The sequence below is a fragment of the Haplochromis burtoni genome, unplaced genomic scaffold (assembly GCF_018398535.1).
Source record: "Haplochromis burtoni strain Fernald_Lab_line unplaced genomic scaffold, NCSU_Asbu1 Contig_1, whole genome shotgun sequence".
Taxonomy (NCBI): Eukaryota; Metazoa; Chordata; class Actinopteri; order Cichliformes; family Cichlidae; genus Haplochromis; species Haplochromis burtoni.
Genome location: NW_024582362.1, coordinates 3,324,689 through 3,349,247, shown reverse-complemented (window position 1 = coordinate 3,349,247; position 24,559 = coordinate 3,324,689). Strand labels below are relative to the sequence as shown.

The following is a 24,559-nucleotide window of genomic DNA, read 5'->3' as shown; positions in this document are numbered from 1 at the left end:
TATCGTTTACTCGGTTTTCCTGGGTCTTTTCACGTGTGTTATGAATAAATTCTCTTTTTTTCGGTACCGGTACTAGTTTTATTTTGCTGTATTTATCCGCGACACCTTAAAGGCCGGTCCGTGAAAATATTGTCGGGCATAAACCGGTCCGTGGCGCAAAAAAGGTTGGGGACCGCTGGTTTAGTGTCTGTCAACCATTTAATTAGATGCCATTGACCATTCCTTTGATTAGAAGCAGGCGAAGAAAAATGCCGATGTGTATGATATGGTTTTTTGTGTTGCTTATTGCTTGTTGTTCCTTGGAACCTGTACACATTCTAAACAGCTTTTAAATCAAAAATGATATAAACATTTAGATAATGTTACTCATACCTTTTAATCATTTGTTCTATTATATTCAGGGAGAAATGTGCCACATAATACTCAAGACAATGTACATTAAATAAAAAGATAAATAAAGCTTTGTTTATTGACTAATTTTAACCTAAATCTGTGTTATACTTAACAGTCATTGGGTACACCTGTTCATCCCCATGTTTAAGCAAAAATCTAAGCAGCCATCATCTCTAGGGTTCTAGGGTGATCATATTTAGATTTCCAAAAAGAGGACAATTAGCCCAGTCATGAAGAATTTTAATAATACTGTCTGCTTAAAGAAAAGTTTTGTATATTTAAACGATGCCTTCTCTGTGCGGTTAATGAGTGGTAAAATTAAAAAATGTCATATAGGCTTTTACAAGTCAACAAGTGCAAAAAAAAGAGGACGTTTGGTCACCCTAGTTTACACAGAGAATGGTGTGAAAAGGAGAAAATACCCAGAAAGCAGCAGTTCTATGAGGGAAAATGCCTTTGTTGATGCCCAAAGCCAGAGGAGAACGGCCGGACTGCTTCGAGATGTTCTGCAGAAGAGCATCACTGAATGTACAGCATGTCGAACCTTGACGCAGCAGAAGACCACACCGGGTGTCACTCTTGTCAGCAAAGATCAGCATTGTTTGTATTGTAGTAAAAGTGCACCAATGTGCAAAACACTTCTGGCTGTGCGTGCAGAAACCAGAAGTCCTGTCAACAACATGTGAACTCATGTTCTGCTCTACAAACAATGATGGGTGCAGTCTTTTATTGCTTATTGTTTCTTTTACTGCAGCTAGGAAAGTTTATTGCTCTAAATTTTTAGAAAACAAAGTGAATTGGGCCTGCTTTAATGGGCCAAAACTCCTACCTCGGCTTCAAATGACAGCACTTCCATGCTGATGACAGACTCAAAGTAGTAAACAGTTAAAGAACAGCGGAGGCTGATTTTTATTAGTTCTGTGAGAACAGGCAGTTCACTTCAATGAACACAGAAAACAAAATCCAGATTGATGATTATGTTTTAAATTACAGTTACCATAAAAAGGACCCACATAAACCTCCCCGGGTGATTCTGCTGAGGAGTCCTCACAAAAAGGGTTTAATATGGAGCTTCTCCATAATTATAGCCTACCACGTGTAGCGGCAGTGTAGAATGAAGTACTAGCTACTTATGCAGATTTCGTCCTCTTCATGTGAAAGTTCAAAAAGTATATAATACGTTTATCTGTGGAAAACTCAAAAGCATTTAACGTAATTAAAACATTTCACAAACAGGAATTAAACACTGGTTTCCTTTCTCATAACACCAAAAGGCCTTACAGTTTAACCAACCTGCACACACACTCTGCCCACAAAAAGTCATACCCAGTCTTTCTATACACATAGTTTTCCCCATGTCACACATTCTCGTAATATTGGGACATTTCAAACAACAAATGACTCTATATGCCTTCAAAGCGTACCTCCCACCAACCATAGATTTATTTGTGCTGTATGTCAAGATAATTCCCAGTCTGTTCAGTTGTAAATTAGGACATGGGTCAGCCTGCTGACCATTGATGGTGGTCTGGATCTCACGGTAAGTACAGCGGTGGCTGTTGCTATGCCTGGGTGGCCCTTACAGTTGCTTTGGGCCTGACGTATAAAGCCTGCACAATATGCACACTTTAAGAAGATGCTGAGGGTTTCATATTCCGCAGAGAAGTATTAACGATAAGCAATTTGATCTCTCTCTGATTGTGCGGCATAAAACTGACAATCACAATCATCTTTGCGGTAAGCATAATATCATATAGCTACAATCTGAAATATGATACTACGCAGCGCGAGGGTGTGGGTAATTTTATGTACAGAGACATTGGCAGACACAAAAAGCAGAGGAGAAAGGATCAGAGTGCTTATTTTGTGCGACATCTGTGGCAGTAATTGAAGTCCTCATCTCTCAGAGTGTCTTGCCTTTTTCCAGAACTCCTCATGCCTTGAAATTTGGCTGACACAAAACATGAAAGCCTGGAGGAGACACATGAACTCAAGAGAAAATATTGATAGTATAAACGGAGCTAACATGCCTGCGATCAGTGGAACAAGAACAGACAGCAGTCACATTCCCGAATGTTTTTCCAACATAGGGAAAATGGAATATGAAATACGAAAATTGAAATACGCAAAGCGATACATTTCCCTTCTCTGTTAGGAAAATATTGTTTATGGTGTTATAAAGATTATATCAAGGCACCACTGTGAGTTAATTATGCCATGCCCTGAAATTTTTCCACAGATCTGCGAGAAACCACATCCTCTTTCCAAAGAGCACACAATGTGCTAGAATGCGCGGGGCATTAATTCACATGCCATGTTTTACAGGATGGGAGTTTTGAAGTGATTAGTCTTCTTACACATCCTTTTTACAGGAATCAGCCGTTGTGAAATGAGGCTGGAGATCTGAGTAGTTTGCAACCACATCCCGAGGGACAGGCTCGAGAGCTGGCATTGCTCGGCGTACCTTACCGCAAAACTCAGTGGGGTTCGAGTGAAGGGATCAGACTGTCAGACTGAAGGCTGTGTCCGTGGTGCGCCTGTCTCTGGAGCTGACGTTGTCTGTGTTACTCTGAGACAGCCACAGTTTAACTAACAAGTGCCCAGGCAAACAGAAGAGGCAGTGCGGTAAAAGGTCACGTCTCTGTGCAGAACCTCCATGTACGTAAGAGACGCATAGTTAAACGCTGGGGAAAAGATGGGGGAAAGACTGGATTAAACCAAGACTTCATTATTACACGTTAGGTTTAGAGTTAATCTCTATGCACCACTGGAGGTCCTTGCACAAGGAACAGGCTGCATCTGGCCCAACTTTTCAAAGGTTGTCATGCATGGCACACAAAAAGTACGCAAAGTACGGCTATGAATATAATGGATGTTATCCTTCATTTCTGTGGACTCATATTTGGTGGAATTTTTAGGACCGTTTAAGTATCATAAGAGTTTAATGACTCACTACGAGGATGTGTGTACTCTCCTTTTTTCTTTTTTGTTTAAGGATTGATTTGGAAGGAGTAAAACTAAAATTCTTTCCTGGAGTTTATAAGAACTCGTTCAACCTGATGATGGGGACAATGAGGCGTGTTGTATTACAAAATTCTCCCAAGCGCCTCATCCGTTGAGGCCAAGTTGTTTTTGTTTCTTTTCATTTTGGCTTATTTCTGGGGAAATTTTTGAACAAAACTGCCTCGAGCTTTAGGGGGTAAAAACTCCTCTTTCAGTGCTTTTTTCCCTCCTCCCAGGTTGAAATTCAGAAAGCGCTAAATAAAATAGCAGAACAAGGTGTGCTACACTGGGGTAGAAAATAGAACAAGTGCACCAAATCAATATAACAGCATTCCACGGATACCCTTCAGAACTTGCGTATCTTTAAAAAAAAAACACACAAAATCTTTCACCAGTGCATTTAATAAACACTATCCTAACATAGGTGTGCTGCCTTGACAGTGTGAATATGCCACAGGCCTAGAAAAAGTCTACTGACAACAAAATGCATCTGTTTGCTGGACTCCATGTAGAATTTCAGTAGCATGCTATAGAGCAAACAAAAATAAATGGCATATTTCATACTCTCAAGTCATATTTTCACATTTTTATCGTACAGTTACAGTACAATGTGTATGAAATATCTGTGAAAAAGTATACAATCTTTTTCTTTCCTATCTATGAATTATAAAAATAATTGTCTGTGTATTCACATATTCAAAATGTCCAGCAGTTTGCATAATAGTTTGATTGGATCAATGTCTCTGGTCTCCGTCACTATAGGCCTGTGAAAAATGAAAGACAAAAACATCAGTCTCCTAGAAACCAAAATCAGACACATTTAACCGCTAATAAGAATAATAACTGGGGCAATTACTTTGAAACAGCCGTTTAATATTTGAGCATGTCATGGACAAACATGAGGTGGAAAATTAGACTTAGTGTTGCCCACTGGAGGTTCCAGTGACCATATTTCACAATATGGAAGAGTTGTGGGAGAGCGGTGAGCTTTGAGTTTGGTTGCTGTGGCAATGCTCTGGCCTCTCTGATAGCCAAGCAGCAGCAGCAGCCTGTTCTCAGATCTGCCTCCAGACTGGCACACTGACACTGGGAGCTGTGGGCACCTCCGGAGCCACAAGAAGGAGAACCGCAGACAACCTCAAACCAGACAGACTTTCTCCTTCTCCCAAATGTTGACGCTGTGACTTGACGCTGTCTGCTGCGTGTAAACTCACAACCCAAGTGACTTAATGGAATTGGGCAACAGCGTCTCCACACACAGGCAGCCTCCGCCAATCGCATTTGAGAGCCGCTGTGCCCTCCATTTAGCCTGTGACTGTAACTGAATGGACCGTAAATGAAGGTGGAGGCTACCAACTCGCCCATTGGTAGTTATTTGGGAAACATAATGTGGCTCTAAACATGAGCTCACTGACAGACGCTGAGGCTCTCTCAGTTTGAAGCAGTTACTTACAGCAGCAGAACTCTTGACATAGTTTGCAAGCGGTGGCAAAATTATGCAACACATTAGAGACTGTCTCTTAAGGTTAAAACATCTACCTGTTCAGATTCTCACCTGAAAACACGGATCTCTTATTGGCGTCTCGTGAACCACCTGTGAAAGAAACGAATAAACGTCACGCAGGACGACGGCTCTTATTTGAAGTTAAAGTAATACGATACAATAAACCTTGATAGGCATTTGTGGCTTTGACAAAAAAAAGTATTAGCATGGTTCGTTTGAAATATCTTTTTATACAATGACTGGATAAAAAAGGCAGACCTTCAGCCCATAGTAGGTGTCACATTAAGCACTAGGCTGGCAGTGAGGTTTGCATATTAGTGCTGAGCTCATTTAGCACCATTTACTACACTACACTACACACACATGTAGACTCGGTTTCACAGGCTTGGGTTAAGTAAGTCTAGCCTTGGACTAAAAACCTTTTTCAGCAGAGATCCTCTCTGATTTTTATTCTTTTAGTCTAGGACTAAGCTGAATCCAAGCTTGAACCACTCGGATAGAGTTTCTAAAGTAATCTCTATTCAAAATGACAATATTCTATATTATATTACTATAGTAATCTATATTCAAAATAATACACATGCAAGAAAATCAGAATTTTACTGGTATTGCACAAATTTATATATTGTCAAAGTGCAAGCTGCAACTAAGTTCATGGCCTGACACTACCCTATAACAAAACGTAAGAAAAATATCCATGCTTTTTTCCACCTGTCTAGCTTTATTTCATTTTCCAATACTTCTCCTGGCTTCTCTGCAAATTTTATGACTTTTCAGTTTTTTTTATGATCATGCAAACTCTCATAGTCTAAAACTTTAACTATAGCTTTACACTAAACCTGTCAAACTCTAGCCGACAGCTAGTTTTGCTTAGTACAAAGAATGAAAATAAGGGGTAAAACCCTTGCTTACTAATATTTTTCATGTGTCAGATTTTGCACACAAACAGCCAAAATGACAGGACCCAATTTAGCTTTAGCCGTGTTAGCAGACAGAGACTTTAACCTGAATCAGAATCAGAAAGGGTTTTATTGCCAAATGTTGAGCGGGTTTACAACATTAGGAAATTGCTGCGGTGCTTCAGTGCAAACATACTGTTATAAATACTGTTATAAATTAAGCTTAAATGGACATGAAAATAAAAATGAGAATAAGAATTAAAAGTGCTAAGTAGATAGATAGATATATACATAATATATACATGAGTGCAGGTGGTGATCAGTGCCAAACATGGAATGATGCAGTGAACACAGCGTAGGGAAGCCTTTCTGTGTGGAGTTTGCTTCAGTCTGTTAGCTCTGTTATAAACTGGTGACTTGTCCAGGGTGCACCCTGCATGTAACAGCTGGGATTAGATTCTAGGCACTTTGTGATGCTGAACCCGATAGGCAGAAGAAAATGGATGGATTTTAACCCAAAGTAGCCAGCTGCAGTTTCAGATTTAAGAGCAGCAAGATAGAAAGCATAATGAGCTATACTAAGGAGATGCATGTTGTTTTATATATGTAAATGAAGGTCACTGACTATGTCTCCATGTATGTAAACTATTTAGATCCAGTGACATGCACCCCATATTGAAAAACACATACAATGAGAGCACTTCAATTTGTTTTTATTTGAAAATGATTTGAAGCAATTCCTAAATAAGCAAACATTAGAAGTTTGCTTTACCTCTTGCTTTGTTTATAGGCTGTGATTTTAAAAAATATTTTTTTCCCCAATCGCATATTTAACTGTCAGTGCAGCTGCTGTTTAACAGTATTATTTCATAGGTCAAAGAATTCCCAGGAAAAAAAAATTGGATAAAGAGCGCAAAAGTGCTCTCTGAAAACAATTTTAATGCCTTGCACTGACTAATACAATCGCTCACATGCACATACGCAAAGGCACACAAACCAGATTTCAGTGAACAGTCCCAGTAGGTCCTCTCTCACGCCAGAAAGTGCTTTGTCACGTCTTGTGGCTCTTTTTCTCTGTCAGTCTCCCTCTCCCCTGTCTGAGCCACGTCTAATTCAATATGCGGTTCATATCCTTTCTCAGCATTGCCATTACTACTGCCAAGACCCCCAGGGGCTATTAGGAAAATCCATCCATTTATTGTGCAAGATACACATTTGGCAAAACAACGGCCCTCTAGAGGAACTTGTCAGAAGAGTTATATTTCCACGTGACAACCATTCGCCTGCTTGATCTTTTGTTTGACTGGAATTCTTGTTTCATAGCATCAATGAAAGCGGTCTTTTTAAGTCCCACATGCACTTAATTTTCACTTTGTGTAGCTGATGATTCTTTGTTTGCTGAGAAAACAGGGCTTAGTTATTTTCAGAGCCTTGTCTTTTATCATTTAACTCATTCAGAAATTGGAAGCGTCTTATTTTTGGCTAAGCAGTCACAGGACCTCAGCGTGCCAGTGTTGGTCTGCAGCGCTCTGTACATCCAGCACATTGGTCCACTTCAAGAAGCTTTGACAAATACAACAAAGGATAGCGTGAGATTTGGTTTGAACACTTGATCAGGTTGTAATTGTGGAAACATGTTGGATGGCCCAAAAGGAAAAGATTTCATCGAATTTTGTCTGATTTTTAATGATCCAAGGAGAATTTATCATAATGCTTTAAATATACTGGGCATATTCATGTTTCCCTAGAGGATGAATCTCTCAGTTTGCATGGGATATTTCATGATTTACTCATTTATTTGTTCGTTTCATGCGCTGTTAGGAAATCTTCAGAGAGCATATTCATGCTCTCAGTGACATAAACCCTACTGGTTTTGTCTTGATCGTGTCGCTTTATGTCAGTGCCTGTATTGGAATAGGTATCAGAATGTCTTACTGAGTGGCTCTATAGTATAGCCCAACTTAAAGGTCCTAAATCCATTTGCGGTTAGTTCAGGAAGGGCATCAAATCAAAAATGCAGGGCTACCCGCTGTGGTGACCCCTTGGGAATAATTGCGCAGCCAAAAATAAAGTCTTCTACTGATAAGGCTGTTATAACATTTGAAGCGTTTCAGTCCAGTCCATTTATATTTCTGATACAGCAGACCTGCAGGAATATGTAATGTTTACATGACTGATTTGTCATTTAATGCAGCTACAATAACTTAAAAGTCTCTCAGGACCTAAGACATTTATCCATATGTTAATCAGTCATAAGGCAGTATAAATCTGACAGTTTCTTAGCGGATCACAGTGAATTGAAAAGTACTTAGTTTCACTCCGGCGAGCATGTGATTATCAGACCATACCACCACATGCACTCATTTGATTTATGGACCAGAACTTTCAAGGAGGTCTGATTTAATTCTGCCATGTTCAAAGCCAGAGTAACACACTGCACCGCATCCAAGCCAGGCCATTACTTTGACTCGATTTATGACTTTTTAAGCAAAAAAAACAAAAAACCCTACACATCTATGTGTTGGATTTTGATAAAGATATATTTCCTACAGGTGCCAGGAAAGGAAATTGTACATGACAACATCTCACCCTTTCAGAACCTCTCCAGGATTTCACCCAGTGGTGAAATATGGAAATTAGCATGAGTCAGCCGTTTTGCTCCGTTGCAGAATTTTACAAGGAATATGTTTCTATTGCCAGTTTAATCCAACAGTTAATCATTGTGGTAAAGTGACTGCGCAGTGATGAAATGAACGTCACGTCTCACAAAGAAAAAAGAAAAAAAAAAGTCAGTGGAAAGGTAAAAACATTAGAGGGCCAGATTTGTAAACGGTGCAAATGAAAGCTTCTAAAAAAACTCCCAGTAACTGAGATGCACTGTGGATGTTTGGTCTCGCCTGAATGAGGGGGAAAAAGAAAGAAGAAAGGTAGAGCAAGAAAAGTAACTCACTTTTATCCTGTTCTGGAGGGTCCAGGATGTCACTGTCTGTGTCACTAGGAATATGCCAAGGCTGTCTGATGGCCTGTAACTGCTGGTAAAACTCATCCTGAAATGGAAAAACAGATCATAATAGAAGAGAAATAAAAGAGGATGGTAAAATATATACTCTGCAGATAGATGGACAGAACAAAAGAGAAATGGAAAACAAGATTAGAAAAGACAATCTAGGCCAGCCTGTCCGTTTAGCAAATTTGAACTCTTAAACAAACTGAAAATGGAAACAAATCTTCAACCGGCTTATGGTTGTCATTGTATTAATGACTATGTATTCATAATTGTATTCAATATTGAACATTTGGAACCCTAACCCATCAAAAAGTGCAAAAGTCAAGAAATAAAAATGTACAAAACTAGTTGAATACCAACAACTGTGGCAGTGCGCCCCAGGGCAGCTGTAGCTACAATGTAGCTTGCCATCACCAGTGTGTGAATGTGTGTGTGAATGGGTGAATGACTGAATGTAGTGTGAAGCGCTTTGGGGTCCTTAGGGACTAGTAAAGCGCTATACAAATACAGGCCATTTACCATTTACCACAATGAGCACACATATACGGTGAAATATATACTTTATATGCAAGAAGCCACTGCTTATGTCTTCATATTTTGCTTCTAAGGAGCCAGACTTTCTCTCCAGTTTTAAAGAGCCATAGTTGTCGAGCATTCCTGAAGGTCTTTCAAAGTTTTCTTTGGAAATTGGCTGCTTTTTCACTTTCTTCAGTCCAGTCCTTGTACCAAACCATTTTCAGAGGAATGTTTACTCTTGGTTGTTAAGTCACTGACCTATATTAAAAGGTCATTGAAGCCCCCTCAAGGGATGAATCAGTGTTGTACCCCTTAGAAGTAACAAAAACAGGGGGGGGGGGGGGGGGAACAGAAAAGACCTGACACAGGACCCAAAAACTGCTTCTGGCCCATCAGTTGATCCATCTACTGTTTAAAGTCTCCTCAGAAATGGTCTCAGTGGAAGAGCGGCTGTTAAAAACCATTCTTAAAGAGGGGAAACTATATTTGCTGCATGGACTCAATTTTTGTATTAAGTTTTGAGGGATAAGCCTCTTAAATTTCTCTAACTAGAAATATATGTTAAAAAACAAAAACGATTTTCAATTTTTTTGTAGTTTATTGCACTTTTTTGCAATTTATGTAATTACTATGCACTTAATGCATACATATTATTAAAATTTGGGCTATAATGGTTGTATTGATGTATAGCAACTTGAAATGCTCCCAAAAATGGCACTACAGCATGTAAAAATATAATATAAGCTCTGGCGGACTTGGTTCTATGGTAGTCTTAAAGGGTTAATGAATAAAATTTGGCATTTTGGTTCAAATCATCATCTATATGTACGGAGGACTTTAGGAGAGAGGTACAACGGTGAACGTTTATATCCTATCTGTGAAACACATTGGAGGCTCTGCAATGGTTGGTGACTGCGAGGGACCTTGGCAAAGTTGATCCAATTATGAAAGCAATGCAGTAAAAGCATACCTAGATGAAAAACAAACAAAAAAACAAACAGTGAAACCCTAGCAGTCCTGGATTGGCCTCCCCAGAGCCAGAATTTAACATTAATAAAGCAGTGTTGCATCATCAGGGGCGATCGTGGCTCAAGAGTTGGGAGTTCGCCTTGTAATCGGAAGGTTGCCGGTTCGAGCCCCGGCTTGGACAGTCTCGGTCTGTTGTGTCCTTGGGCAAGACACTTCACCCGTTGCCTACTGGTGGTGGTCAGAGGGCCCGGTGGCGCCAGTGTCCGGCAGCCTCGCCTCTGTCAGTGCGCCCCAGGGTGGCTGTGGCTACAATGTAGCTTGCCATCACCAGTGTGTGAATGTGTGTGTGAATGGGTGGATGACTGGATGTGTAAAGCGCTTTGGGGTCCTTAGGGACTAGTAAAGCATACTACAGGATGGTAATGGTAAATACAGGCCATTTACCATCATTTTGACAAAAAAATAAAATAGAAAGATAGCAAACATCCAAAAAAGAGCTTTGAATGTCCTTCAAGAAGCCTAGAGAACTATTCCTGAATACCAATTAAAGAAAACACAAGAAAGCTAGCATTTATATCCGTTGTTTTCTCTTTTAAGAGGTTAAAGATTCTCTCACTCTGGAACCTGGCCTCACTTTAAGGCTTCAGTTCTTCTACCTGGGACCAGGTGGCCTTAATAAAAGCCGACTGGGTGCAGTAGTGTTTTGGATAATGTGACTAGGTGTCAACTGGCATAACTGTCAGATTACACAAAGGCAATGTAAAATTCCTGCCCCACCATTAATAAAACCTTCAAAAAAAGGCTCATATTTAACAGTCCTGCTGTTAAGTAGATCATGAAAGGAATATAAGAAAGAAATCCCAATGAAAGTTCCCCTTTTATGCCAGACTCATTTTTCCACAGTGAAGTGACATCCTACTGTACAGACCTCCACGACTTTCTGCTAAACCCCACACGAAGTGGTGTGTGCCCGCAAAGGATTTGCACGTGTAATATTTTGTGCTCCTGGTGATCTCGCTCATATTTCTTTCTGAGGAAAGGCTCTCAGCTTCAGTGCCCGGCTTTACTTTTTTGGCTTTCAGCACACAAGTTCACTCTCAAGATGCTAAAACCTTTTCAGACCATGACCCAATTTTTATGACAGTTTTATCCTTGCAATGTGAAATATAACATGTAGAACTACATGTCTCATTAAGTGCTTGCATGACTTGTAAAAAACAAAAGTTTCAGTGTGGGGTCTTACCTCAGACAGATAGGCCCGTAGGCTGGCACCAAGGGTATCTGTGCTGCTTAGCCCTGGAGGGGTGAGCAGCGGTCGGGTAAGTATTGGCTGACTTGTGGGTGTAACAGGGCGGCTCCGTGACCTCCTGAAGGTCACCTCTTTATAAGAGCCGGAGTTAAAGGTGGAGCGTGTCAGCAAACTATTTGGGGTTATGGGCCTGCTGGGTGTTCTGGGGGTTTGAGTCCTGCTCCCAGGGTTGCTAGGAGACTGAGTCCTACCCATGGTGAGGGTCGTGGTCTTGGGGCTAAGCAAGGGGAGGCCCACACCACAAGACTTCCCCGTAAGGCTACCAGCTGGAGACTGGGGCCTGGACACGAGGCTGGGGAGGGGGAGTGTGTCAGGTAGAGTTCTGTGGCGCACTGGGGTGTGGTATAGGCTGCTATGTGGATTATTGGAGCTTCGGGTGGTCATCTTTCCTACTTCTGCCAGCTTTGCCAGGTCCTTCTCAACCTCTGGAGAAAGAAAGGCAATAATCCAAGTCAGTATCCAAACGCTTAAGGAGTAAATTTCCTATTTAAATCCTATGGTATACACACACATTGAAATAAAATTGACTTTATTTAAAGCCATGAAAATGCCCATAATAATTTTTAAGATAACTCTCCCAAATAACTCTGGAAAAGGAACTTTTAACATACCAGCAGGCTTACTTTGAGTTTTATTCATCGACTGATTTGACTAATGATTCACAAACTTTACTGTGGGCGAGACTGCTTGGGTTAATCCCTTTTCTCGGCAATGATGACAATATTTATAGACCTTATAAACTGTGGTGAATCCAGCTTCCTCTGTCAGAAAATGTCCCAAGTTGATACAGTAAGTGCAGCATGGCTATATTTCTTCCCTTCTTCCTGACAAAATCACATTAGGCTGCTGCTCTGGTAGTCTCGAAAACATTTTTGTTTATAAAAAAACGCGACGCTGCCAACTTCTGTGATCAACATCTGGGTCATTTTTTCCATGTTTTCTGCTTTCGTTCCAGATCTTGGCAATCGGGATTCAACAAACTGGGAGTTATCATTTAAGAGGCATGATTTAGAGTAATGACTCACTCGAGGTAGAGGGTACTTCTGGAAAACTGTATGTGTGACGTTAGATAAATAACAAGAGCAAGCAACAATTATTTCACAAACTCAAACTTCCATGTTTTTGAGCAAATTTCAGCTTTCCTGGGTTTTACAAACAACATTTGCAGAAAACATGAAACATGTGCTTCTATTCACTGACAAATATCCATTTAGTATGCAAACAGAAAATGCCTGTAATGCTATCCTAAATTTAGCTTTTGGACATTACTCCGGAAGATTCTGTTTGTTTAAAATCAGACAGTGCTGCACAAAATCCTTTGGGGATCAAATGCATATAATTATTTGACATGCCTGAGTGGATTGCTGTTTATGTGCTTAAGCAGCTCAGCGTGCATAGAAGTAAACCTTCATTTGAGACACAATGCTGAACATATGCTGCTTGTTGTTGGTTTTATGTGTTCACTAACTTGTGTCCTGCGTGATGTTATGTGTGTGTCTGTGAACCGTTAAACTTTACAGACGTAATAATTTCTAAATTATAAGAGCAGCGGGTCCTCAGAGTTTTACTGCCTGAATGCCAACACACACTCAGAGGACGCTTCATTAGGTACACATGTTCAGTTTCTTATATTGCAGCTGTTTCATCAGCCAATTGCATAGTAACAATTCAATAGATTGAGGCATGTAGAGATGGTAAAGACAAGCTGTTGGCATTCACACTGAGCATCAGCATTGGAAAGAAAGCTGATTTAAGTGGCTTTGAACCTGGTTTGGCTGTTGGTGCCAGATGTGCTGGTCTAAGTATTTCAGAAACTGAAACTCTCTCGAGTTTACATAGAGTGCCGTGAAAAAAAGAATATATTCAGTGAGCAGCAGTCTCAGTCTAATGTCAGAGGTCAAGAGAGAATGGCCAGACTATTAAAGCTCTTAGGAAGGCAACAGTAACTCAAATAACCCCACATTACAACCAACATATAAAATCTCTCTGAATACACATCAAATTTAGCCTTAAAGTAGATGGGCTACAGCAGCAGAAGACCACCCATGTCAGCTAAGAGCATGAAACTGAGGCTATATTTCGCATGGACTAGAAATCTGACAAAAAAGATTCGAAAAAGTTTGCCTGGTCAGATGAATCTCAACACGTTCTACACATTAGTAACAACTAATGGGCAGAAATTGGCAAATTTTATTAATGGGCCAAAACGCGAAAGCTGAAATGGATGAAGGAGGAAGTGAGACGGGGAGAGGAGAAGGTGGCAGCCTCAGAGGCTAATATTGAAAGACATCTGTGGAGTTGAGAGTAGCTTGGTCACTGCTGAGGACGAAGCAATCAAATTACGGTAAACACTCAACCGTGCGTGCTGTTCAAGGCAGGTCTTGACATCAGCTTTTGGCAGTGGCAACACTGCTGTATGCACTGTAACCATGTGCTAACCTCCACAGCTGGATCTTGACCATAACACCAAAGGATAAATAAGTGAATACCTTTAGACTGCAGTGAAATAAATAATACAAACGTGCAAAGTAAAGTACAGGATATAATGATTTCCCGCTTTAAGTCCTTAATCACCCACACACTATGTCCACCCACACTGATGGCTGATATTATTTTAAAAAGCTGTAAACAGGATGTATTCCGTAGTTCCCATAAAGCTTATATTTTCATCTTGAGGTATTTACCAGTATAATGATAAACACCACATGTTTTTGCTCTAAATACCCCCCCACCACCACACACACCGACACACACAGAAATGGACATTCGACTCCAGCTACCTAACAGTAAAGAGTAGCCTATGAAAGGCAGTTTTATTTTTAAACTGACTTTGTTAAACACAGGAATACTTTAACATATCTCAGTGACACTGATATAAAGAGACATGCCATCAAAATTCATATACTATGAACCTTGAGTTTGAACCCAAACGCAAGTAACAACAACAGGGAAAAGAGGGTAGAAAATGAGACAGAGGGGGACAGAAAGAAAACAAGAAGAAATAGAAACAGATCTATTAAAGTCTTTGATCCAAAAGCAGTTGCATGTGGTGAGCGAGTACAAGGCCCTAGCACGCTATACGACCATTCAGAACTCATGAAATCTTTATTGGATCCTTCCACTGAAAATAAACAAGTGCGCTAAAGACATGTCATTTGTCAGCAGGCTTACAAGTATACAATATACTGTTTGCTTGACGAAATTAAAACGCTACCCTTTAGTCCTTGGATTGATAACGTACAAATAATGTGAAAGAAATGCACATTCCTCACACGGTGTGAATGGAAGTAAAATTAAAAGTTGGCAACGCGGTCTTGGAAAAATTCTTGGGATTATTTACTTTTACTCTGACGAGATATCCCTGGCTCTAAATGGGGGAAATTTTCTTTTACAAAAGCCTTTGTCACTGATGAATTGAGCAGTTTGCGATGTTTTGTACAACGGATGAGGAGGTTATAGGTATTATATAAACACAGCTTTCAGACTCAGGCCCCTCCCTGGCCTCAAACAAGCGAGAGTGAGGGAGCAAATGTGGTCAAGCAAGCTAAGGACTGAAAGGCAAAGCGGTGAATCAGGAAGATGAAGGATTGTTTCCTGATTGTTTCAGGGTGGTTTTGTTCAAATAAAAACAGTCACACCTCTGCACCAGCTCAAGAGAAAGGGCCAAACGCCGATGGAGTGCATGTTTCATGACTGGAGGGCAATGAAACCACTGCCGCCAAAAAAATGCCCCAAACACAGCAAGTTCAGAAGAAAATACAGACAGAGGAAAGGGTGTCTGCATATAAATACACATCTGCACACTTCAAGGTAATAACTGAGCGGGATTATCTTTGCACGAATCGACAAAATTATGTATACTTATACACTTGAAGTGTGCTAATACATTAACTACTTAGGTATTACAGACATTTTTATACATAGACCCTCATTTTCAGAGGCCCAAAACTAAATTTAGGCAAATAAATGATCTGAACTTGATTTCGTGTTGAGCTTACATTTTTGAACTAGTTATTCGCACAAACTCTCAATATGGGGCCCAAAGAGATGTTGATGCAAGTAAAGGAGGTCAGTATTAGGTGATAAACCTTAAATATTAAAACTTTAGAAGTGGACATATCAGCAATCAGGCTCAGCAATACTAAAATACCAGGTAGAAGATGACTAAAACGGCTAAAGACATATAGCCAAGTCAAAAACACTCTTGAGGAAGTAGGTGTATCATTTAAATTTCAAGTCTTTAAGCAAGAGATGCTTTCATTAATGTAAATACAGAGGGTTTACAGTAAGGTGCAGACCACTGGTCACAATCAAGAACAGAAAAACATCGAAAAGAGCCTGGACAGTTTTAGGGGGAAAAAAATGCCTCCAAACTGAGATTAACTTGCACTACAATGATGGGAAGAGAAAAGTGTGGCAAAGGAGAGAAACAGCTCATGACCTGAAGCATACCACATCATCCGTCAAACATGGTGGAGCCAGTATTGTAGCATGGTCATGTATGGCTGCCAGCAGAACCGAGCCACTCGTGTTTATTGATGATGTGACTGCTGATAGAAGTAGCAGGATGAATTGTTAAGTGTATGGGGCTACACTCTCTGCTGCGATTCAGCCAAATTCTGCAAAAGTCATTGAAGAGCGATTCACAGTGCAAATGGATAATGGCCTGAATCGTACTACAAAAGCAGCCCAAGAGTTTCTTAAGACAAGGAAATTGGATATTCTTCAACAGCCAAGTCACTGACCTGATCTCAACCCAACAGAGCATAGCTTTTCAGCTATTAAATACAAAACTGAAGGCAGAGGGACCCACAAGCAAGCAGCAACCATAACGCAACTGTAAACCGTAAAAATGATGCTAGTTTGTCCAATTGCCTTTGAACCTCTTAAAATGGGTGACTGTGTAATTTCTAAACGATTAATCCAATGCTTTTGTTAAATCTGTTGAATTAGAGTAAAACGGAAAGTCTGCAATTCAATCATATATTGATTGTTTGAATTAAAATACCCCGTGGTGGTGTACAGACGCAACATTACAAACAAAAACTGTCCAAAACTGTCCAAAAACCTCTGTCTCTGCAATATTTCCAAAATGTACTCTTGCGCAACTGTGTGAAAAAAAAAAAAGAGTCCCAGATTTTAAGCCCTATGGGAATGTCCCCAAGAGGGTTATGGACCCCCAATCAATCCTCTACCTAATCACACGAACCAAGGTGTGACAACGGGTGTGCGTCACAATCAGTCACTGTGAAACCTGGCCCCACCCTATGTGATTTACTGAGGTCAAATGGCCCAGGATGTGAGTGGGCATTAAGGCTTCTGGGAAGGGATCTCAAAACTGGATTATAGATGGGAGACAGTTGGTGTTGTAAGCCGTCGTCCTCTGTTCAAAGATGGTTGTTCACAATCGACATCATTACTTCTTTTCTGTGCAATATGTGAACATAGGCATCTTCGAAATAGGGGGTGTATGACCCTCTTGGGGGACACCCCCATAGGGCTTAAAATCTTGGACTCTCCAAAAGTTGTCTTCAAGAAACTTAAAGAAGTCCAGACGCTTTTCTTTCCAAGCTACTTAGACTACGATGACCTGGCTGACTGAGAATCTCAGTGAGCACTAACTGGATACATACACTACTCAAATAAATTAAAGGAACACTTTTTAATAAGAGTATAGCATCAAGTCACTTAAACTTGTGGGATATTGATCTGGTCGGTCAAGTAGCAGAGGGGGTTAATAATCAGTTATGGCTTATTGGTCTCCCAGGAACATTTTTGGGCATGCATACAAGCATGTAGAGGCCATACAGGCTACTGACTGCCGTTTTGAGTTGCTGAAATGAAATATTAGCAAAACAGACTTGCCTGCCACATCATATTTTCATTTTGTGCTTCTTTTGGTGTTTTTGAATCATTGAATTCAGCCCCTCTGCATGTTGATACTTTTCATTTCCATAAAATGATGTGGGATCCTTTCGTTCCTAACACATTACCCAGTGTACCCATATCAGTGTAGACATCCAGCGTGATTTTTCCCCATTGAGATTTGATGTGCTTTCAATGTGTTCCTTTAACTTTTTGAGCAGTGTGCATAAGAAAATGTCACAAAATAAAAACACAAACTGGGGAAACAATAGTAGCTCAACAGTGAGGCTCTGGCTCATAACGTGGAAGAGATTTAACAGCTAATAAAGGCTTTAAAGACTTGGATTAGCTTGTTTAACAGCTTCTACGAAAGGCCTGCTGGGAATCATCAGGCTGACTAGTCAGTATAAAACTAGAAATCAATAACATCTGAAAATTTGGTACATTTTTAACACAAACTTTATCTTTTTTTTTCTTTTTTGGGGTGTATTTACTGTCATTTACAGATGAGCTTAGAAGGTCATTCCAGCTGTGACCACTGCTGTTTGACAGAAACGAATTCACTCAGTGTGACCAGCATGTGTTTAATATATCTGGTATGCAAAGAAATCTTTACACACTGTGACGCTGTTAAACAGAGTGAGAGGACGTGCATATACAAACAAGTGTGTGACACATGACGGTAAATGGCAAGTCTCTCCCTGGCTTCTATTCCACACTTTCATCTGATTCATACTTGATCTTCATGACAACAAAAGCAGTCTCTGAGTCACCCAGACGTCACATATATCAAAGCTCAGCCTTGGACTACATTAAGAATAATCATTTCCAAATTGCCACACAAATTCCATTTCGTCAGACAAATAACACTCCAACAGAGTCAGCCTTCGATCGGCTCATATTGACTCAGCAGCGGGAGTGAGAGTTATTAACTGAACCTGTCAAAACTGAAGCTCAATAGGATTCCTGGCATGTAGAAAACATTTTAATTAGTTTTTCTATTTACTCTCCATAAAGCCCAGGAGGAGCAGAGAGAGATAAGAATATACATATCTTACTAAACTAAGCACACAAAATGCTATATAATTCATTCCCGTGTTATAGATTCATTTGTTCCTGTGATTTAAATAATTCAAAGCCGAAAGATACATCTTGTCCTCACGTTTTGGTTGTGTGCGTGAGTTATATAAGTGTCCCAAAAGAGCAGAACACCCTGTGCAAATAGATTATAATTTCCCTGATCAATAGCTTATAAGAAAAACGTTTAAACCAAAACAGAGAATAAGATAAACAATTGAATTTTGCCAGAACAATCTCTCCCCTGAGCTGGATGAATACCATCAGTCTTTTTTTGCTGAAGGTGAGTTGAGTGCATACAGAGAGTCTACACCGAGATGAAAAAATATTCAGTAACTTCAGTCCACATCCACATGTCTGGATGGTTTTACTACAGGGCTTTTAAGTAGGGGATTTGGGGGTTTTAATTTTACTGGAAGTAATTTTTCTCATTAGGACGAATGCTCATATTCTCCACTCTTACGCCATCATTGTGGACATGGATGCGGATATAGACAGCTGCAAATATCATGGGTAGATGCTATTAACTAACTGTTAAGCAGTTAACTGTTCACATATGCATTATATACATTTGAAAGAGATTGATCCAAAGTCAAGGTAATTTCTTTCCAAGAGTTATTGTGCATTTCTTTAAAGACAAAGTAAACAGATGCAGCGGTAACGGACGCCTTCACATGCTATTCTCAGATTCAGATTTCTCTTTGGATTTGTGGTTCATACGCAGTCGATGCCCTTGGTCCACAGTCACAGTGTGGATTTCATTAAAAAACTAGCAAACTGCAATGAGCTTCATGTTCAGACCACCCTTGTGGAAAGTGCTCTTATATAAAGTAGTGTATAATCAGCCAATTATTATTGTTTCTTGGTGACACTACCTCATGTAAGAGTGACCATCCCCGTGCACTCATTTCATCACTGGCCACTGAGAGAAGGTGAATTGTTTCATGAAACTGCATATGGAAAAGGGTCGCTGCTTGAATTTTAACACTTTGCATATAAGTTACCGATCTTTGACGTTTGTATTTTACTATTAAAGCAAGAGAATGAATTAATCAAAACATGCTAAAACCTTTATACGATGTAATAAAATGGCTCATTTTTTCTTTTTCTGGCTAATCCAGGGCTCCATAAGTCTTAGTTTTTAATTAACCAGGAAATTCCTTCCACCAAAAGCTGTGTATTCTTTTACTGGATAGCCCCCCCACCCCTCAAGTGCTATCTAAATCCCCTTCAGTTATATAAGACTCTATAGCTTTGTATGCCTGCATGTGTGCATGCGGGCACAGTGTTTTTGCTTTCAAAGAAAGAAGGCTTTTTGATCTGCCTCAGTCTCACAATTCATCATTATAGCTAATATCACATACAGACGCACACACACATAAAGCATGCAAACATACACATACAACTGCCTACCAGCAAGCTGTTTGCCCATGTTCTCCAGCTCTTTAGAAAAGAGGGAGTCGCCCAGTAGCAGGCCCGTCTGCCCGACAGAGCTCCCACCTCTCACAGCCTTCAGATCAGCCTCCCAGACAGCCTGACGCTAGTTAGCAAGGAAAACAGAAAGAGAGAAAAAGTCACATTAGAAGAAAGACCCTTCAATTAACTCTTTATATAATTTTCAGCGTTTGCTGGAAATATCTGAGCCATATCTGCTGGGGGAAAAAAAAGAGCCAATTATTATTTTACGAGCTCAAGAAAAACACAAGAAACCACAGCAAGTGTAGATGAAAGCATACATCATGGAGTGCACTGTGTTAACTGAGTGCAGGGTGCTAGACAGTCAGTAGTGGTTCAGAGCATTTTTGTGTAACTATCAGTAAATCTATAGGAGCGTGTATGCACACCAGTCTGCTGGCAGCGAGCCTGGCAGCAGCAAATCTCGCGCTGCCAGTTACGGAGCAATAAATCAGCCACTTTGAATAGTTTCCAGAGTTGTTTTTTTTTAAAATAGAGATGATCATATTCTAAAGCATATGAAATGAAAGAAATAAAAAGGCAGATTGGATCACTTATGTGTAGTTGCTGTGTTTGGCCTATTTTGCTCGTACCAATCATGGCCAAGTGTGTGATTTGGAAAGAGACCTGTTAGACAGTCTAAACTTTGCCAAGTTCTTTAATGGCAGCATGCTTAATCCTCCTATTTTTTTTCCTTTGATAGGACACAAGTGGCCAGATGATCTGTTAAGTCAGTGGACCGAGCGTACATGAGCTCCAAGCACAGGTGAACAATAAAACCTGTCAGCCGTAATTCCACCTCCTGTAAGTTTGGTTTACACTAGATAAGTTATGATACCTCTGATGCCAGCACTTACATCATTTGATGTGCTAAGCACTTAATGGGAGACAGAGCTGACTAGACAAAGTGCTGACACAGGGTGAGGTTTGGAGACATCTGGTGATATACATAGAGCGAGGCTTCCAGCGGTCTTTAAAGACAATCCTGGGATAATCCCTTCACAGCAAAACCCGAACACACGACTACGCAATATCACTAAAACAGTGAAATAGTTCAAAATGAAAACATCTTGCTATAATTTTTATGATTTTTATTTTGAAGTGCGAGGTACTTGATCCTATGCACGACAGACTATGAACATAAAACACAAGCCACAAAGTCCAACTTTAATAGAACAAATGTCAGAACACCTGTGACCACTGGAACCAAACCGATTCCACATGAAATCCTAGTTGAGGATAATTGCTTGAACAAGGTTATAAAAGAACACCTGTGAACACACACTTTCCTCCTGGGTTATATCTAATGCAACATAGCTGAGTGTGGTAAAAAATAAACAGTGTGAATGGGAGTGTAGGAAGAGCCGTGTTACCAGTAACGGAAGATGGAGTTGGTGACCTCACACAAACCTATTTGGAAAAAAGACAAGCAAATGCTTTTGATTCAGCGAGAAGAATATCTGGTGGTGTCGGGCGCCGCGACGGACACTGGATAAAGTCAACCTCAAAAAAGCCATTACTCATAAAACTGCAAGATTTAACTTGGCCGAAGGATGAGAAAAGAAGCCTGATGAAGTGCAGAACACGCTTTGGTCAGTTACAACCAAAATAAATTTGTGTGGATCTGATGGTTTCCAGCATGTCTGGTGTGAACCTGGCCAATAACACCACAGAGGAGTGCATGAAACAAGGATGTGTGAGTGTAATGTTATGGGACTGCGTGAATGTCAAAGGTGCATGGACGGTCAGGGCAACTGAATACTAAATGGTGTTTTCATTCAGGGCAGCCACAAGAAGCTCGAGAGGAAAGGAATTTTACAACACGACGGTGTTCACAAACGCACAGGGGACAAGGATCTTTACGGGGAAAACTATGAGCTGGATAAGCGTGTCCTCTCACTAAAATCAAACAGATCCTTTGGAGATCTTCAGTGATAAAACCTCTGCAGCAAAGAGCGACTGAGAAGAACTGTGTGAATAATGAAGGAGTGAAAAACTGGCAACCATCAAACATAAAGGTGGGCAGACAAAATAGCCTTTTTATAAAAAGAAGAAGAAGAAGAAAATAAAAAAAATTTCACTGATCAGATTTTGGCATTGGGATTGTCCTTTTGGGTTAAGAGGTGTAGTTCTTAACACATTCGTCTTGCAAAAAGAAAATCCCCTGTCTGGAACACAAACTCAGGGGGTCGCCATACTCCTAATGCAGGTCCCATGCCCGGATAAATGGGAAGGGTGCATCATGAAGGTTATCTGTTGTAAAATCTGTGCAAAATCAGAAATATAAAAATATGCAGATCCATGGGCTGTGGCGACCTGCTAGGTAACAAGCAGCCAAAAATCCCAGTATATGCACAGGAAGGAATACACTCTATTATAAGAAGACTCTCTTAACATTTTAGTATTCTTGCACAAAGGGGAGGTTAACTCAGTTTGTTCTACAGTAACAAGTTAAGCTCCCCTCAAAGAGGACTGCAATGCTTAAAGAGTAGGTGTAGTGAAAAACAAGGGAAGCTGCTATCCTCTGATAAATGACAGAAGATCATTCCCAGGATCCATGGCATTGATCTTCATGCCTGTCAGATACATAAGGCCTTCTGTGGTCGCAGAACCACAACACCCAAGCCAATCTTTAATTACAGTCCTCATAAAGCAGCAAGGCGGGTTGAGTGCTACAAGTGAATCCCCTCCCCAGCTTTATTTCTTTCTCTTTGGTGGTATCTCCCTAAATCCAACAGCATGACATCACACTGTCCTCCTCTTGCCTTTTATACTCAGCTCTGGCAAACAAGGCCACCAACAGATTCCCAATTTTAAGTGGACTTTACGTCGTTACATTTTAAAGCCCCGGTGCTTCGGATATCCAGAGTCCAAGTTGATTATATCAAAGATCAAATTTATCGTAGTGCCTTATTAAAGAGCTCGGTTTTATAAAAGCTTTTGATATACAATAGATCAACTATTATTAGCAACATCTACAACGCAACATCTGCATTGAGTTCTAAAGCTCTGCGGTAATCAGGACCATATATCCTGGAGACAGCAGACTGGAGGCCGAGGCTGATGGGACTCCACAGTCCCAAAGACCAGGAAAACCAAGCAAGCCTGTAAGAAATTCACCTCATCAGACAAGATCAATAAACAAACAGACAGTGCAATGAAAATATGACTGTTATTTCATTGAGTTTAGTGACGTCATACTAACAAAGTCACCTGGAAGATGTAATCGTGTATCAATATGGCATATTTGAAAATCATGTACAAAACAAAAATGCTACACAGGAGATGTTGGGGCACAAAATGGACTTGATTACACGGTGAGACGATACAACAGAATGATGGAGAGTGGTTTCATTTAGCCATGGTTTAGAGCATCTATTGTTCTTATAACAAACAGTGCATGACGTGCGATATTTTAATCCTAGCGGCCGAAAAGACAGGAAGGAATGGCTTTTCATTTGCCAAATAAAAAGTGATTTTGCAATGACTTATAGTGTATTAATGTCAGTGGTGCAAAACTGGTATGATCTCCCTCCCACAATGATAAAACTAAAGAAAGCTTAAAGAGAAAAGGGGAAACCCTTCTGGTAAAACTTCTGGCTAACTAACAAACATGGGTCTTGTTTCTTACAAAATTGATTCCATGTTGAGAGCAAACAAGACAGAAAGAGAGAGGATAGACGTCTAGAGTCAAATATTTTATAGCCTGCATGTGTGGAGCTATACGTGTGTGGTCAGCAGTAATAATCACCGCAATCTGGGGTTTGGTCCAACATGGCCCCTCCACACAACAAGGACTGCCGGGGGTGTGTGCATGCAGTCACAGGGGTTTGAGCGTACTGCTGGCTTTGCGAGCACAATTGATGGACTCTTGTTGTGGTCAGGCCTGGGTTGCATAGGGACTAATATACACAAAACACACACAGGACCTTGTACCAAGACACACTCTATTTGATCATCTCTCATTTCAGCTTATTATTTGAGGCTTTTAACTGCTTCACTTGAAGTATTGGGGCTCCTTTGAGTTATAAATGCTCTGGCTGATAGGATTTGCTATTACGAGTGTTTGGGGTGTTTAGTGTACGTCACTACCACAGTACCTTTAGTGGACTGCACTAAAGGTACTGCAGTTCTCCTTAAACACAAGTGGATCACTCCATATAAAATCTACTAAATTTGAAGTCAAATGTTTCCACCAAACCACCTTAGAATCAGTTTTTCTTTTTTTTTTGGTGCAATAACTTTACTATGTTTAAGAAGTAAAACAAAAGTTTATCTTCATGATATAGCTTTGAGCTTTAATCATCAGGAGATATATCATAGTTCTTTCTGTGTCATAAAAAGCTGAAGCTGACTGATTTATTTGCAGGCTGATTTTGTCGGCTGCCATCTGCTACTTGATGACATATGAATGAATGAATATGAATGGCTCTGGTTAGCACTGTTGCTGCACAGCAAGAAATTCCCGAGTTCAATTCCACCATCAGGCCGGGGTCTTTCTGTGTGGAGTTTGCATGTTCTCCCCGTGTTTGCGTGGGTTCTTCCCACAGTCCAAAGACATG

At 40.3% G+C, this 24,559-nt stretch overlaps 1 protein-coding gene across 3 annotated transcripts in view; it reads right to left on the bottom strand.

Moving 5' to 3' along the window:
* Positions 1–127: 127 nt before the first annotated feature.
* Positions 128–24,559, bottom strand: part of cunh8orf34 (chromosome unknown C8orf34 homolog) — a 74,048-nt gene continuing 49,616 nt past the window's right edge. For 2 of the 3 annotated variants that reach the window (XM_014336429.2, XM_042224917.1), the window contains 3 exons: positions 19,956–20,082; positions 11,535–12,025; positions 6,129–8,846 (listed from right to left, as the gene is read on the bottom strand). In XM_014336429.2, the coding sequence (XP_014191915.2) occupies positions 8,589–8,846; positions 11,535–12,025; positions 19,956–20,082 (876 nt within the window). In that variant the 3' untranslated portion in view covers positions 6,129–8,588. Of the gene's footprint in view, positions 4,161–4,951; positions 4,991–6,128; positions 8,847–11,534; positions 12,026–19,955; positions 20,083–24,559 lie in introns of those variants that run through there. The other variant, XM_005912179.3, reaches the window with a different exon arrangement.